The 18811-nt window shown below is 38.6% G+C and overlaps 2 protein-coding genes across 13 annotated transcripts in view; one reads left to right on the forward strand and one right to left on the reverse strand.

The window, feature by feature from the left end:
* The window catches only part of LOC6577948 (voltage-dependent L-type calcium channel subunit beta-3), a 56368-nt gene that overhangs the window by 24726 nt on the left and 12831 nt on the right, over nucleotides 1–18811 (forward strand). For all 12 annotated transcript variants that reach the window (XR_006357377.1, XR_006357379.1, XR_006357378.1 and 9 more), the window contains one exon: nucleotides 3170–3205. Coding sequence is in view for 9 of the 12 variants with exons in the window: in XM_044009296.1 (XP_043865231.1) it covers nucleotides 3170–3205 (36 nt within the window). In the remaining 3 variants the exon portion in view is untranslated. The remainder of the gene's footprint in view (nucleotides 1–3169; nucleotides 3206–18811) is intronic.
* Nucleotides 8342–9614, reverse strand: LOC6577946 (fork-head transcriptional regulator FHL1). Its single transcript, XM_002003841.4, has 2 exons — nucleotides 9381–9614; nucleotides 8342–9322 (listed from the first exon to the last, which is right to left on the reverse strand). Exon 2 carries the CDS (start codon nucleotides 9320–9322, stop codon nucleotides 8480–8482), a length of 843 nt encoding a protein of 280 aa, XP_002003877.1. The 5' UTR covers nucleotides 9381–9614; the 3' UTR covers nucleotides 8342–8479.

The raw sequence follows: 18811 nt of genomic DNA on the forward strand, positions 1-18811 counted from the left end.
GTCTACTACTAACCATAAATTTTGGTCTATAAAGTTATGTCTTAAGAGACTATAGAGGTGATCAACAAATTATAAGACACAAAATATTTATATGGCTTGTCTCGTTATAAAGAAGCCCATATATACGGTTTCTGGGACTTAATATTATTTTACATTTTATATTATTTTACCTAAGCCCATTGCAAATACTAGGACATCAGAATACAATGGTTCTGTTCAAATTGTAATTGTAATTGTAATTGTTATATAATCAATCTAAATTAACTTATAGATATTTCTAAAAACAAGACCTTTGTTATAGAATATATTTATGTGGTTTAAATTTGAAGTGTTTAATTCATAAGTATATTTATAACAAGTAAGAAGGCTCTAGTCGAGACTGCTCGACTAGGAGATACCCTGAACCCTCTAAGCTGATATTCTAATCATTCTTGACTTCTTTTATGCACACATACATACATATGCAACCACACGCACACATAAGCCTGCGCTCTGCTAACTGCGCAGTAAGCAGCGACTGCGCTTGGGCTGCGATGCAGTGTGAGCAATATTATGAGAATTTATTTGTCGAATAATTTCTTTTGTAGACATACGATCTTACTGAAACTTTCAGAGTGTAATTGGTAAATATGTGTGTACATTCCAAAGCACAAGTCTCTAGTACTTGAAATGCGTTTTTTACAAATTTGGGGAGAAGGGGGCGTGGTATCCAAAATCTGTAAATTAAAAAATTTTTGTATCGATTAACTTTATATACAACGCAAGTTTGAAGACTCCAGATCTTAAAGTGTTCAAATTAGGCGAAAAAAACAAAATCAATTTTTCGATTATTCTCGATAAAAAAGTTATCGGATGATTTATCGAAAAAATAAAGCAAACTCGTACTGCGTATGGTACACACGAGTATGCATGCTAAATTTCAGCTCTCTAGTTCTTGTAACTTCTGAGATCGACGCACTCATACGGACGGGCGGACGGACGGACGGACGGACAGATGGACAGGGCTATATCGACTCAGTTCGTCACCCTGATCAAGAATATATATACTTTGTGGGGTCTGCCACGCCTCCTTCTGCCCGTTACATACTTTTTCACAAAACCATTATACCCTGATTTCCCATTTTCAATGGATTCAGGGTATAAAAATATTTATAGTAATTCCTCATTTGACATCTTATCGAAAGTATCTCAACAGATTTGTACACCTATATAACTAATCGAAAGGCAGAGAGACAAACAGATTGAACAAAACTAATATGCTCTTTTGGCACTTTAGCAGCGGGTATATATAAAATTATGAAAACCGTTACAGCTAGGCTTGCTCTTATATACACTACGCAGATTTAAGTTCTATTCTTTGCATATTTCGTGTCATTTGCCATTTCGTACAAGTTTATTTAATGATCTAGAACAAAAGGCACACGATCTGTGCAAATCGTGTGCTGTGAGGTCAGATGGGCTTCGTCTGCCCCATCTGCTGCCCATACTGGACTGGGAGAAGAGCAACACGTGGATAAATAATGTCGCCTCGCTAATTTCAAAAGAAATTATTAATTAATGTATGATTCGACTCTAGTCAATTGACTCTTGGCTAGTCAGTTGGCTAACTTGGCCTGCCCTGCCCGACCCAAGCTCAAACCCGAGTCCGAACCCGAAGCCAAAGCCAAGTCGCGACCCGTCTTGTCGTCTAATGCCTTCGGTCATTCCCATTTCGTATATTCCAGTTCATGTTATGTTAATCGCCCAGAGAGTGACGAAAATGGTGGAAGAATCTATGAGACTTTACGACATGGCCATTGGAGACATGTTCTCTGTATAAAATTAAGTATTATTTGATTGCTTTTGTCGAAAATCGTCGCTAAGAATTTGTTTAGCTGTAGTTGTGTTACTCCTATATACACGTGTGTATATATAAATATACATTTGATTCTTTCGCTTCAGTTAATAAATACTCAAATTTAAATAGAAATTTCGGTCGCTCCAAGAGTTCATTGTACTGTGCCAAGCCAACGACACACACACACACACACACACACATGCATTTATTTTGATGACGGAGTAAAAAGAGATATGCGCACATTACAGATGGTAACAGTTGAATTTCTTTTTCTTTATTCCCGGAAAAGCGAAAGGATTTTCATTTGCCTCGATTGTCACGATGTAAAATTCCTTGATGCAGGTGCTCGATGGCCCCGTCCCAATTATTGCACTACATTTGGAGATACGATCGATGATGCTACGTGATTTCACACTCAAGATAGAGGCGCGTCCTTGTTAGGTTCCAGGAATGGAAATGGGATTAGTTTTCCCTTGTTACTTTTTCTTACCACTTTTTGTTCGGCGCACGTTTTGGCAAAGTGTTTGACCGAAAAACTGCCTTGCCAAAGAAATTGCACGTGTGGCACTCTGTGGTAATACCCAAACGTGAGTCTATGCCGTTGCTCAGGTTCCTTTATATAACTCAGATTACTCAACATATGTCGCTCTCAGGGCAGAGCATTGTTGCATTAAAATTTAACCTCCTTTAGTAGAATTAAAGTGATTTTCATACCATTAGAAATAATTTTGTATGGAATTTATATCGTAAGAAATTCCTTACATGATACTTAGATATATAAATTATTATCTTACTCATCAGTAAATACAATTATAAATGATTTTAATTAACATACAATACCTTGATCATTATACATCGTACACGTTCATTTGACTGTCCGTATTCTACGTAAACTTCCTTTGAGAATTAGTAAAAAATTATAAGTCCACGCGCGCGGAAAATCAGGAAAAGCGGAGTTTCATACGTTTTTATGGCTATGAACTCAAGAATCAACAGATAAATAAGTTACTATTGACTTTCTCTCTTGATAGAAAAAAATGATATATGTACTCATATGTATATATCGTATATGTAATACATATACGGATTTTTGGATCATGAATGAGTATTTATTAAAAGGAATGCCCGATTGTAGAAATTATCCTAGGATATAAAATTAGATATATTTATTTAATTTTGTCAGCATGTTTTATGTTTTAATATACAAGTCTTGATGATTACCAAAAATCCACCTTATCATTATGACAATATAATATAAGATTTGTTTTTAATATTATAATAGATACTGCAAGTTATCAGCTTTAACTTATGTTTGCTTCATTAAATTTTCAGGGTTCCTCGCCTACTCTGACGCTGGTCACCTCAAAAGTAAGTAGTTCCCAGCTTTTCACTTGGCGCTTGCACCACCGCATGGCTTTAGCTCAGCTCGACAATGCATGACTTACATAGTTAGTTAGTTAGTTCGTTTAGCTAGTGATGCATCACGGGCTGTTGCGGGCAATTAGGTTGAGTCATTGTTTGTGCTGCTGATGAATCAAGGGCGAGGACTTGGGAGCTCGCTGGTCTGGCAATGAGCAACCATCGATGTGGCTGGCATTGTTTTGACCCACAGGATTTTGGTAGGCCGAACTCTTCTGCTCCTCCTCTTCCCCTTTGGATGACTCAGCGCAGAGTCACGTAAAGGAAATAACTTCAGGGACCATGGAAAGTGCAGAGCGGGGCACTGAAGTTCAAAAGAACTTGCAGCGCGAAATGTTGCACCAATAAACACACACACACATGCACTCAGTCACTTAAGTCGCCAACTCCAACTGCGACTGCGACTGCGACTGCGACTGGGCAACTACATATCTTTGCGATTTCAGTGCTCGTTCCTTAAGCCGGCTGCACTCGTAAAAATTATACTTTATATGTTAAATTGGATGCACTGTCACCAGCGAGGCTTGTAATGGGCTTAGGGCATAGCTATAAGGTATATTTTGAAGGCAACCGACAGATTACCTGGCAGCAGATTACAATATCACTGGATAATCGCAAAGCTGGCATCGTTAGACCCTGAGAAATGGCCGCACACTCGCCGAAATTCTGCAGAAGAAGCTGTGGAGGCAGCCGCAGCAGCGGCAGTGGCAGTGGCAGTGGCAGCGGCAGCGGCAGCGGCAGCGGCTGAAGAGAAGCTTCAGCATGCGACCTTGAAAATGCAAACTATGTCGCGAGGGCGCTACAGACACATACACACGCAGAAATATGCGCAGACACTCCACAAATACCACACACAAGCAAACGCACACACACACACACACATACACACACGCAGAGATACTCACAGCAGAAGGCCTGAGAATGGGAGCTACTCACGCAGTCAGCCAAAGGGAAACCAAACTGATGTGCATGTGTGTGTGTGTTTGTGCTTGTGTGATGTGTCTGTCTGCGTGTGTGTTTGTTTGCCCTATGCAAGAAAACGAGTTTCGCTGCCAGCGCTCAAGCTGCATCTGTATCCCGTATCTGTATCTAACAGATACGCAGATACTTCGCATGCAAACCCGAAAGACCGCAACGCAAAAGTCGGTCTTTGTGCCAATAGAACTTAGAATGCGGTAGGACGCCAAAGTCAACTTGATGTTGTTTGTGTATGTGTGCGTGCGTGTGTGTGTTTATGTGTGCCTGACTTGTTGTTGTTGTCTTTGGTTCGCTGTTATTATGACGCGCCACAGGAAACGGCAACACTGCCCCCAGCTCTGGGCTTTGATCTTCAATCTGTTTTGTGTCTAAACAAAATTTCGCATGCAGCTGTATGAATATAGGCATATACATACATACGTATGTACGTCTTTGTGTATCTATGTCAGTGCGGCTGCCGTTTGTCCCAGTCTCCAAATCTGAGTTGTTGGCGGCGATATGCAAGATTTAATTTGACTTCAACAATTTTTTACTGCTGTGCGACACATTGCAAGATTTAATTAAATTCATTGTTTGCTCTCAAAATTTTGACACATTTCATGCGGATTTCAATTTGATGTTGCTTCAGCTATATAAAATCCTTTTTTATACCCTAAAGCCATTGGGAATATCAGTTCTCGTTGGAACAGTGTGGAGTATGCTTACTAACACAGATTGTCTGGGATTCAGGGTATCTCCTAGTCTATCTCGTTACTTACTTCAACTTATGCCTATAGAGAATCAGTCGCTCTGGTGATGTTTGTACGTTTTAATCAAATCTCTTCAATTTCTAAACATTTGAAACTGTTCTTTAATGGGAACTCTTTGGAAGACCGCGAATCTGTGCACCATTTTACTCAATTTTTTTTGGAGGCTATATAGTCTTCTAAATTCATATATGCATTGTCTACTTTTAATTAAATTTACTCGAATTTTCATTTAATACAAAATAGTTACTCCTAATATTATTTACCATGTTTCAATAAGAACTTCGTCATAGTCTTTAGTCTATTTTAGTATAATTATTCGGCAGTTATTGCATCTAAACTGGTCAATTAATATACTAAAAGAGATCAAAAATATACAGTACTGAGGGTATTAATTATATTTTAATAAAACCAAAAATTCATCTAGAACTGCTAATTGTTTCGTAATTAAAACTGCTAGTTTTTTATTCAAACTACTTTACGTGAAAAAAATAACGTTATAATGATTGATAACGTGTAGACAACATTTTGAAGTTAAAATCTGCTAACTTTAAGTATAAACATATTGCTGAAATTAATATAAGGGTTTCTATATACATATATATTGAGTTGATCCAGCAGGTTTCATGAAGACTATTAACTTACAATCCAACAATTAATTGCTGTGTATAATATCAATATATATAATGTAATATCATAATAAATTATATGTTATAACAATATTTAAAGGACTACATTCAGAAATCCATCCACTTAATTCAAGTTAAATTTTTTACTGCAGTTTCAAAACAGTATGAAATAGGGGGAAAAAAAATGTATGTATATATCGTGTAATTGGAATATTACAGTGGAAAACAAATTATTTATTTATTTATTTATATACACTGAACCCACTGAAAATAAGAAATCAGGGTATAATGGTTTGTGAAAAGTATGTAACAGGCAGAAGAAAGCATCGCAGACCCCATAAACTATATATATTCCTGATCAGGGCGACGAACAAAAAATCTGTTAAGTCAATCAAATTTCTCTTTAGTAAAATCTTCAATCATCAAATGCTAACAGTTTGATCACTTCTCAGCTGTATCACCTAGATACACATATAATAGTACACATACATAACATATATATATTGTATATATAAAGATGCCTTTCTGCGAGATCGTATCGCACTTTATGTGTGATCGATCCAAGCTTCCAGGAATGCATTAAGCTGGCCCTAGGTCGGGCTCTATAGCAGCCATATCCAATGACAATAATGCGTCGGAGTGCTGTACATATAAAGATCAGCGTTTTATGCATCCTTAACTTACACTCTATTTTAATTGCCGAGAGATCCTCACAATCACAGTTGGTGCCTTCGGTCCAGCACACCGACCGAGGGCCAAGCTTATGTGCAATTAAACCAGAGTTGCCAGAGGCTGGGGCAGAGTGGCAGAGGGACGGGACTGATGGAAGGAGGGGGTACGAGGCAAGGGGCACGGGCAAAAGCAAATTTACGTCCGCTGTCAAAAGGCAGCGACGTAGCGTATTTAATATTTTTCAGCGTGTTTTACCATTTCATGTTGTGTCATCATCATCGTCAGCATCAGCAGCGGGCGCAGACGCAGCGCCCAGCTCCCAGCTCGCCGTCTCCGGCTCCGGCTCGTGGAGTTGCTGGGAAGAGAGAACCCAAGAAGAAGATACAGATACATTCGGTGCTCGGAGTGGTCAATCCTGTTCCTGGGGCTTCTGTGCGGGCATGGCAAAGGCAAAGGCAGCGGGAGAGGCTGAGGGTGAGGGAGAGGGAGAGGGATACAAATTTGTACGCTCAACTACAAACTAAAAAGTCTTAAAGTCTTAAAAGCATTTGCAGAAACGAAGGCAAAGAGTAAACACAATAAAGGCATAAAAATTGCGAGTGAGCAAACAAATAAAAGGAAACAAGGCAGCGAGGAGGGACGGTGAGACGGAGGGATGGATGGACGGGTGGAGGGCTTGGCTTGTTGTTTTGTATCTGTGCTGCTCATTTGCACTTGGAATACAAAAGATACATTTTCGTAAGACCATTTTGACATGACAAGATAACGACAAGCAATCCGACCAAGCGACCGGACGACAGCTCGGTGGAGCAGCGTCCGGCGGGGCGATCGCGGCGGCAGTTGCGCCTGCTCATTGGCTCCTTGCCGACCTTTTGCCTGAGTGTTTCGTATTTTAATTTTCATTACGGCCACACCGTCGCATTGGTAGGTTCTTGAGACGACGACGACGACGGCGACGGCAACCGGCAGCGCATAAAGTCAGCGCAAGGCAGCGCAAGGCAGCGCAAATGTGAGTATTTCTCAGAAATTGCAAATTATTTTTGAGCTGAGCGCCTGCGCCTGCGAGCTGCCTCGAGATGCCTCGAGTTGCCTCGTCACAGGTACGACTCGCAACTGGCGTCGCAGGCAGCAACAGCAACAGCAACAGCAACAGCAGCAGCAGCCACAGCCGCCAAAATGAGTTAGCATCCCAATCCCAATCCCAATGTGTGTGCATGGGTGTGTGTGCGTGTGTGTGACTTTTGCTGAGTGCCGAGCGAAACAAATGCGCAGATACTTTTGCCTGCATTGACACTCCCGCGCCGCCTCCCTTCAAGTGGCAGTACAGCTTGGACCTGGGCCTGGGCCTGGGACGCGGCCATCAAGTGCTCCAGTCTGCCCTCCGCTGCCGCTGCCCTATAAAGTCGTGTTTATGCACTCTCATAAACATTTTTATTTTAATGATTTTTATTATTGCGCACATTCGTTACTTTTTATGCGAGGCAAGCAGAGAGAGAGAGAGAGGGAGATGATCAACGTGCAGCCATTGGCTACCCTTAAGCTCAACCGCGTCCTGATCTTGACACTGAGTGCTCTGTAACGACATTCTGCATTTATGCGAGAATCAGATAGCAGTCCTTCTAGAAGCTCTTACTCAATTTCTATTTACATTTTGCAATTGCATGCCACATGTTGCAGTTGTTGCTGCTGTGTGGCCAGTTGCTGTTGCACTCGACGTCTCACCCTTTTGGCATCATAAAATGTAATTTACGTTCGATTGCGAAGTTTTCGCCTTGCAGTGGACAGCGCCGCCGTCGCGGATGACACATAAAATTCCACATTTACGACTCCTTAAGATTCAACTCGTGTATGGCGAAAATCTGAGCGACGCTCCAAAGAGCCAAAGCCGGCTTATCCATTTCGGTTTCATTAAAAAAAAAAAAAAAAACAAGTAACAGAAAAGAAGAGCTGAAACCCATAAAAATTAAATTCAGTCTGCCACTCAGATAACTCGAAATATAGATACATACATTGTTTGAGCGCATAGATCCCTGCTCTCCACATAGATTACTTCAGTTTTGTTAATGCTAAACATGTTTGTTTATTAACAGTGAACGTCCTAGACTATGGTCAGAGTATTCGATGGCTATCTATGGATAAGTGTCATTTATGCTAACTTTCCTGCTACCTATGAGTAAATTATTCTACGTGTGCTAAAGTCACTTGGGAACGCAACCGCCGCCGAGGCGTGCCACAGTGCGACGTAGCTTGAGGATCTCGGCCTGTAGCTGGTCAACGCTGGTGTCCATTGGCTTGCTCTTTGGTGGAGGTGCTGCTGCAACGGCAGCGGGCGCTGGCACGGGCACTGAAGCAGCCGTCGGTGTGGGTGTGGCTGTGGATATTGGTGTGATGCTCGGTACTGCTGTGGGTGCAAATGGCAAGGCAGCGCCCTCCACACTGGCAATGGACAAGTTGGGATGAATTTGCGGAGTAGTGACGTGCACGTTGTTGGCCACACCAGACGGTGGCACAGCTGGACCAACTGTAGCAGTAGCTGCATCTGGAGCAGTGGTTGGCGTTGCTGCAGATAGCAGTGCCAGTCCACGATGTGTGGAGAGTAATTTCTGCAGCTTTGCTGTGGCGCTCTCGCGCTGTGAGTCGAGCAGCATTCGCATGGCCTCTTGATCTTCCGACTTGGCCTTCTCCATGGAGTCAGAGCCTTCGTCTATGAACACATAGTTGATGACATGCGCATGGGTGCCTGGCTTAATTCGATAGATGGGTTGGCCCTCGCCACTGCCCGCTGCAGCAGCCAGCGAGGGTATGTCGCCCATTTTGGCCATTTCGCCGCCCACTTGGAAAATCGATGTCTTGCCATTGACCACCAAGGGCTTGGGCATAATGTACGGTGCGGAAACAAACTGTGAGCACTTGCGTTTGGTCACCTCGACATATTTGCTCACCCGGCAGCCGCTCGTACTGCAGGCGCGCAGAGGTGCTGCCGTGGGCTCGCCGCCGGCACCAGCTGCAGCTGCTGCAGTATTTGAGCTTGCCGTTTGCATCTGTAAATGCCATTAGTATAATTTCAATGGATAAACACTGCTTTGCATTTAATCTTACATTAGTTTAACTTTGTTTTCGTCTTTGTTTGGTTTTCTACGAAGCGTCTTCGATTTTTACACAGAAATTCTTGTACTTTATTCGGTCACATTGATTTATGTGCTCAGAGAGAGAGAGAGAGAACAAATTATAGCAAAGAGCTGAACCAGTTCAAGTTGCTTGTTTTAAATTAACTTTATACGTATTATTTAATCATTTTTTCAAAACATTACAATTCAATAATAACTTTAAAAAATTTTCTAGTAAATATTAATGTAAAATAAGCATATTTCAACGTATTCTGCTTACTACGAATTATACAATTAAAACAGTTCACGACCAAAAGAACTTGCTCAAAATCAAAACGAACTATTTGACTCACTAGCAGCGCGCATGACTAGTTATCGATTGTGACAGCGGTCGATAACATGTTTGGCTGATACTTTGGCGCGAACGAAATAAAATTTAAAAGTAACACATTTTACAAAATCTATATGGAAAATAAAAAAAGAATAGGAAAATATGATTATTAAATAATTAGTAATATTTAGTAAATGTATTGAAATCAGCATATTTACCATTCATATACATACATATGTGTTCAGCGGTAGCTTCTATATTGCAAGTTGCAACTGTAAAACTGTGGCCGTGACCAGTCCATTGAAATGAGGTGCAATGACCCAGAAGACCTCGAAATACAACATTTTGAGCAGCCGTAGCGAAGTGCAGGCGCGACAGACACCCGCTTCATTTACATTCCCGAGTACTTTACAAATGGGCTGGCAACGCCAAAGTTGAGTCGTTAAAAGCACTGAAAGCGTTTATCATGAGGCGGTTCGCAGACCAATGCCCGGTTCTGATGCCAGCTTCTTTAATTTTCATGTCCATCTCACGGCAACAGTCGCTCAAAGCGCTCGAACGGACTTGCAACCTCATTGTTGGCTCAAATGAAATAATTACTTCAGCACACGTTGACTGACTGACTGCATGTTATATATACATACATATGTATATATATACTTATATGGGTGCATGTGTGACTGTGTGTGCATCCTTAGTCATGACCAATATATCGACTCGCATTAACAACAACAACAACAATGCGAACCGCAGCCGCAGTTGCAATAAAAATCTTCGGACATATCCACGTCGCGCCCAGTCCAACAATAATAAGAAATGAAATGCCATTTATTAAGCATTAATAAGTGCGAGCGTCCATGTCCATCCATCCATTTGCGCTGCACTTGGCTCGAACCGCAACCGGCTCTCGCCCTCCACCTGGCCTGGCTACTCTGACTCAGTCTCCCAGTCTCCTGCTCTGGCGTTGCCTGCAGCCAAGGCGGGCTGGGTTCTTCGTGCTTTCTGCCTGCCTGTAGCCACGAACTTGACTCGTGTTGGGTCAGCTTGTCTGTCTGTCGATTTATGTTTGTATGAATTTGAGATATTCGAACAATAAAATATCTTGAAAGCTCTCTGCAATTGCTGAGCATTACTTGAATATACCTTAAATGATTTTCATTCGGGCATAGGATGATTTTCTCAATTTGTCTTCTTAATCGATGTATTTTAGCAAACTGAATTCGTTTCATATAATATAGAAAAAGACCAAAGAGTAATATTCCTTATTCAACGAGAGCACAGCGAGATATACTAAGTACGTTTCTCTTCCAAACTGATTCCAATGTAAGCCGCAAATTTAATTAGTTTCATAAAAGCGAAGACTGCTTAAAATTCACATCGAGTAGCTGGGAACAGCCCCCAAAAGTTGTTGCGTTTAGTCTCTGCGCTGTTTTTAGTGGCGGCAACATGAGAAAATTTCATTGCCATTGGCTCCTCATAACAAAAATGTGCAATTATGAAATGTAAAGCGATTTGCTCTTAAAATGCACACAGTAAAGGAATCCTGAAAGCCAGAAATAAGGCTACGAAAACGGAAATGTTTTTTTCGAGGTGAAGCCAAATTCGGAAAGACTTATTGGAGGACCTGAAATGACTTTCAGTAATATTAAAACCGGGAGATGCAAAATAAAAGCTAAGAGATGCAGATGTAAGCATCATCTTTATCCATAGAAGCCAGAAAATGCAAATCAGTCTAATAATCAATAATAATCCGTGGGCAAAACTAAGAGATCGTAATATTATAATAACCATAAATAAATGAATATTTAAGATTTTTAAATTTATTTTGCTTAAGGTAGATGTGGATATATACTTTTGTAATACATATATACCTATATTTAATATAGGTAGTTTGGTTTCCATTCCTATCAAAAAGTCCTTGCAGCTGTTTATATTTTGTGAGTTTTAATCCTAGCTAATTTGCTGATTAATAATAAACATCTAATGATTGACCTCAGAATTTTAAAAATATATTTAAGTACATACACAAAATAATATAGATACTTCATCGTTTTCAACTCATATATGTATATAAAAGTAAAAATAATATATTATATCAATTGGTAGAGAACTGAGGCAGATCACTTTTTCGATTTGTTACATATTCAAAATGAAGCTTTACATTTTCTCGACGGCTTATAATGGTGATATGCTTCGCGTTCGTTTGAGCAGACAGTGCTATATTGACTTAAGTGTAGATGATTAAGAATATATTACTATATATTATTTATTCTTTCCATGTAGGAACATGCTCGGAACTTATCTATATCGAATTTGTATTGGTTAGAGATAAAAAAAAAATACAACTTAATATTTAAAGTTGAGTAGCACTTTTTTTTTAAGTTTTAAAAGTTGACTTTTATTAACTACAAAATAATAGTTTATATTAAAAATGTAATTGAATTCAAAAGTCTTACTGAGTATACAAATGAGCTATATATGAGACCTTTTACATAGTAGAATTATGACGTATTTATACAAGAAATATGAGGCTATATAAGTTGATTTTTAGCGTTAGTAGATTATAGGAAAATTGGCAACGATATTTCAATTGAAGCAGGCGCCAAGTGAAATTGGTAGTGCAACTAGCTGCTGGCTGGCCTCTAATGAGTCTTCTGTCTGCTGATGGTGGAGGAGAAGGCGCAAATATCTGCTCAAAATAAGTCGCATTTAACTGAGTTTCGCTCGTTTTTGGTAAGCAGGTTTCGCAGACGAGGCAAAGTGAAAAAGAAATTGGAATTCCTTGTCTGGGCAGACACCCAAGCAGCCGAGCTAAACCAACCAAAACAAGCAGCCAGCCGACACATGGCATTCAGTTCTCAGCTCGAGCAGAGCAGAGCAAGAATAACCACAAAAAACCAAGCAACAATAAAACCAAAATGCCTCGGGCGCTGTACTTGTGCTTGATCAAGTGAACAGCAGACGGTAGACAGTCGACATCCTCGTCTGGCCTCCACTGCGCATGCTTAGCTGTTAGATACGCGCAAGAGATACAGATACAACTACAGCTACAGATACAGATACAGAAGCACGTGCAAGCGTTGAAAAGGGAAACCGAAAAGGCAGCACAAGAAATAATAATAAAAAGGAAGCCAAATGTTTTACTTGACCTTGACTGTGAAATGCTCATTGCAAAAGCGTAAAAAATACATATATATATATATATATAAATATACATACTCACACTCACACAACATAAAGTATCTGTATCTTTTGCCTATGTAGTGTTGTCTTTTTCGTTTTGCAGCTTTACAAACTATATAAAGCTCAATTGCTCATGAATTCCATATAGCCTATACATCCATACATATATATTCTCATTCTGTAGATCTTTGCCAGACTTTCTAGTAATCAAAACTCAACGATTTCTTGTTACCTTTTCAGATGAGTGCAGCTCCACCCTGCACATAGCTCAGTTCTTTTCCAAAATTCAGCTGAATGCAGTTGCAGTTGCCAGTCAAGCAATAATCCCATCCAATCTAACCAATATGAGCACTTAGAAGACCCCACACAAACACACACACACACATACACACACACACCATATATATACACATATATATATTTATATGTATATATATATATATGTGCTGTAGACAATACGTGTACAACTGAGCACTGAGAGCAGCAGTTTTGTAACCCCCAAGAGAATTGCGGAACCAACAGGTACGCCACAAGTCTAAACATAATCTATAGCTATAGAAATGTATTATTTAAACTATTAATATCATATCATGATTGAGTTTCTACTACCACTATAATATTCTTAATCAAGGAATCTGAAAAACCAAACGTGAAACTGTAGGGAATACAACATTATATCGAAATTTCAAGCTATTCATATACGAGTTCCCATAACTAACTGAATTTGACTGAGCAAACGCCATTCAAAAATTTATAATTAATATTGCTGATATCAATTTCGATTCAGTTAGCGTTCAGATTTCATCTGGATATGATTTAAAAGATTTTTCAAATTCCTACTCTCTATTTATCAAATTCTTATATACATATGTAAATAAAATGCGGTTAAACACTTGTTTCAATTACAATCATTTAAATTGCAGGATGAGATGATTTCTCTTAAAGCCACCGAAATTGATTTATTTAATTCAATAATCGATATTTCATTAGTTATTCGGTTCGAGCTCATCTTAGAATTCGAACGTTTCTAAGATATATCGTTACTTTATAGAATTTTAATAATAAAATAATAATTATATATTGATATATTCCATTAAGTAGACTTTAAAGAATGAATGAAATCAAAAACAGAATCCTTCCATTTCTTCCTTCTAGAGGAAGGAAAATAATAAAATAAATAGCAAATTCCATTTCAAATGTATTTCTAATGAACTTTTTTAACCAAATTATAAATTTGATGAATGTAGAGCAAGGCGCAAATGATTGCCTTACGAATCAACTTGGAATGGAGTCTGCAGGACGCAGAGCCAAGAGCAGTTGAATGTGAACCGTGACGCTGTTCCCCATTTCGATTCTGATTGCTGTGCAACGTTGGCGACGTAGGCGGCCGATGGAGCCTGTTGCAGCTGCCACTTGGCACACGACAAAAAGTCCTTTGGGCTTAAGTTGTTGTTGTTGTTGCTGTTGCTGCTGTTGTTGCTGTTGTTGCTGTTGCTGTTGCCGTTGCTGTTCCTTTTCGGTTGTCTGTTGCTCTGCTTGTTAGCCGGAAAGGTGTTGCCTCAGACAATAAACTAATTAAATTTAATTTAAAACAGTTCCTGGCATTTCATCAGACCAACCAAAAATGTTTCATATTTAATTGGCCGGCTGCTGTTGCTGTTGCTGTTGCAGTTGTTGGTGGCAGGCGGGCGAGTGTCCTAAATTACCACAACGCAGAGCTGAGCAAATTAGAAGCAATAAAAAATTGTTCGCTTTACGCGAGAGGGGTAAGTGTCCGTTAAGCCAAAGGGCGCAGTTAGGTCAAGTACCGCGACTTGTTCTCCGCTTGTTCTTATACGCGATCATGGAATGGAAAAAGAGTATATTGGTTTTTTGCAATGTCTGGTTTGCTGGTTATCTATATATGGGGCCAAAGTTTTCCTCGCTATTATAGCGAGGAATTTAGGATACTTTCTCGTAAGGTATATAGAAGTAGGCTGTACAACTACAATGTATGTTTAAGGATGGCATATCAGGAAACAGCTACCACAAGCTACCACAGCTATTAAAGTATTGCAGTTTTTACTGAAGACTAGACAGTACCTTTACAGAGTAAGTAAAAAATGCTTCAGGCGTTACAGAGATTGAAGACTTTGTTAATTGAATATCGCTCTGCAGAGATTCATAGAGGTATTCCATATATTTGGCAGTTTTACTCATATGATATTAGTTTACTAAAGATGTGAATTGTGAATGCGATTGCTTATAAACGACTTTATCGATTCAGATAAGAGATCAAATAATAATAGCATTTCGTCCCAATATATAGATTTGTAAATATTCTAAATAATAATAATTTAAATAATAAAACCAGTAAAACTTCTGATTTTGTAGACCTTTCTTAAGACTTTAGACAGAGGATCAAAAAATAGATATACATAGTATATAAATTTCTGATGAGTCTTGTATGAATAGAGCTGCTCTATGATGTCGTCCTAAAATATAAATATGTGGATAAATTTCAATGTTTCTGCATCCTGAACGAGCATTATGCAGTCAGTTCTCAGTCGAAAACTATATTCTAATGTGTAACCTTTGGTAGCTGCAGTTGCAGCTGTTGCAGCAGCACGCTCTGATATGCCTCTGAGCACCGAGCAGGTGTCTGATCAGAGCAGACGGCAATGTCCGCAAAGTAAAGCAAAGCTTGAATAAGGAAAACTTTTAATCTGACTTTTCCTATAGGCTTTCCTTTTAAAGTATGTATTAGAGTTTTGAAATTGAAGATAAATGCAAGCACGCACGCACGCACACTTCACACAAACACGCTCAAGCACACACACATACAACAGAGACAAGCTCAGGGCAATGTAGTTTGGTTTACCGTTAGACAGGCAATCAAAACGGCTTTGTGCGCTACCTGGTCTCGTGCCTGTGCCCTAGTGCCAAGGCCAACACACAGAGAGTGTGCATAACCCATCATTATTTCTGAAAATTAAAGTCTCGAATTTGGAGCAACCTCTCGAATCTGGATCTGCATGCGGATAATTATGGGTGTGGTCCAACGATCCGACGGTTCATCGATATAAAATAAATTTAGAATTTACCCGCAGTCTTTGGAAAAATATTACCTTAGTTTTACCTGCTGCTGCAACATGCTGCAGGCGCTTTCCGTTTATTTGTGGCCCATTTGAATGGACTTTCGTTTCCAATTCAAATTTACGATCAATTGACCCTATATAGAAATATTCAATATACAAATTTAAAAAAAGGAAGTCGACAGAGAGAGAGAGTGAGAGAGGGAGAGAGAGTGAAAGGAGATACCAATTATTTTCAAATTCTATTCAAATCAATTGTCAATTATTACTGACAAATGTGACATTATTTATAAATGATTAATATTCAGCATCGATCATTTGCATATCTGCAAAACGATATCGATAAGACCGTTATTTTGGAGACAAAGCATCCTGGCTCAAATTAGGCTACATTTAAATGCAATATGTTAAGTTTTACTGCTCTACAATCTTCTCAACTTTACTTTGTACGATTTTAATTTATGTCAGCTCAAAATTAGTTTCAATGTGACTTATATATACCCTATATTAGTAATTGATAGTAATTGACAAACCAGAATTAGCTAAATATCTTTAGATCATGCAGGATATCACTGTTGATATCCTCTTCACTTTTTGACAATTCCTGCTGCAAGGATCCTATTAAATATTAGCACATTCAGAAAGGGTAATTTCACAGTTTACTTAATGGTTCGAATACTTGCATATATGTATGTACAAGAAAACATAACTTCGTTCAAATATTACTCAGCCCTAGAGTATGCTAAATACCACAGTTGAAATATTCAAAAGTATGCAATAAAATTTGTTCAAATTTAGCTGGATTTACTACCACATGTTATTATCAATTGTTCTGTTAAGATCTCGAATTTGAATATAAACTAAGTTTATGGTCTTTAACATTGAAACTTACCTATGCCATAACTAGTGGATGAGACGGTAAAACAATCTATAGATCTGCAATCCAGAATCAGTATTTATTGAATTCTGTTCCACAATATCAGTGAGGCTGCAACTGTAGGAATCTATAGATCCCTGTGTGGTTTCTCATCTTATTGTTATTTTGCAATTTTACTCATATCTCATATAGCTAGGGATCTAAACAACCTAATACCTTTCTGTCTTAATCAATTGTAACATATGAATAAATTTTGAACGCCGAACATTAGATACTCTTCAAATGACTTAAACAAAAAAAAAAAATAAGAGATCGATTGAGGTGGGCGTAGATTTGATATTATTATTCGTATATTTATTGAAAATGTTTTTCTACATATTTAATATATAATTTATGGAACTGAAAATATGTATTGTATAATGTACAGTTACATATTGGAATGTCAAATATATATACCTTCTTTGGGAGAGTATAGTTTGCAAGCATTTTTTTTTTCTGGTTGCTGAAAAATGTTTACACGTCTTCCGACAACTTGACAACAGTTACACCTGCAACTACACCTTAACAGGCATATATTAATATATATGTACAAATATATTGATACGCAAATATTTCACACTTAAATTAAATGCTCGCTCAGCAAAACAATTCGAAATCGCTTACATTGCAGTTCGATTAACTGTGGCACCTATAAAAAGTGTGCGGAAAATATGCCGGTTGTCAGTTTATTTATTACCTGTCGAAGTTCCAATAAGAATCAATCACTGACTATGGAGTTCTTTGGCGCATTCCTATTCATGCTACTCGCAGCATTCGCGAACTCATCCTGTCCGGGCGTAGCATCGCCACCGTGCCCCCAGAACTATCTGTTTAGCTGCCAGCCAAACCTGGTGCGAGTGCCATGTAGTTCATGTAGCCGTCCCGCTGTTGACTATGGCTCGGCAGGTGCATATACGGATCAGGTGCCCGCCTACGTCTACCTTGACCATAACCTGCATGGACTGGAGTATCATAACTAAGAGTGGATGCAGTTGCCTAGCCGCACTAACGATGATGATAAATTAAAAATATATATTTTATATGATAATTGGCTTATTATGCACATTCAAAGAAAATTTCTTACATTTTTATTAAAAAAAAGAATTGTACAATTGTCTTCTTGATATTGTACAGTTCGGTTTTCCTAGGGTAAATTTGCACGTAGAGAAATTTAAGATCAAAAGTAAGACTACAATATACTTATCGATGTGAATAATAAAACTGGTAACGATTACTTAAACTGATTGGCTATACTTCATCCATTCCATTTAAATGAATAACTATCGTCGTAGGGTTGATGCGTTTAGGTGACTTTGGTGACTGCGTGTATTGTATCCCATAGGAACTTAGTAAAATTTATAGAATGCTTTCTTTAAGATAGTCGGATTTAAGCATGAAACAAGATATAAAACTATACATAAACATCTGACATATAAAAATAAAATACATATGATTTATTTTTCTTGATTCCTCTATGATACCAAAACATGCTGTTCTTAAAATGTTCTTGATCAAAAAATATTCTTTATTGTCCCCATTCACATAGGAATCTCAATTGAAGAATTGTTTTGACCCTATGCTTTTAATTATCAATTTGTAGTAGGGCAACTATCTACATAGATGTATATGTTTCCTTTAAAATGATTATTAGTTGTCGTTAATTCCTCTATGATTTCTAAACATGTTGAACACAAACCTACATAGGAATCACAATGGACCTGCACAGTCTTTTGAAGCTATACATACATTAGGGCCAATCCAAAATTTATCTGTAGTCCAAATATATGCACTTGTACGAGCTACAGTGCGCTGTGACTTTGTTGTATTTTATCAAGCAATGGGAATTTCCCACATTTCAAGAACAAACAATAATTTGCTTAAGTATGTTATGATTCAGAAAATTATAACGATTTCCCTTC

The sequence above is a fragment of the Drosophila mojavensis genome, unplaced genomic scaffold (genome assembly GCF_018153725.1).
Source record: "Drosophila mojavensis isolate 15081-1352.22 unplaced genomic scaffold, ASM1815372v1 contig_49, whole genome shotgun sequence".
Taxonomy (NCBI): domain Eukaryota; kingdom Metazoa; phylum Arthropoda; class Insecta; order Diptera; family Drosophilidae; genus Drosophila; species Drosophila mojavensis.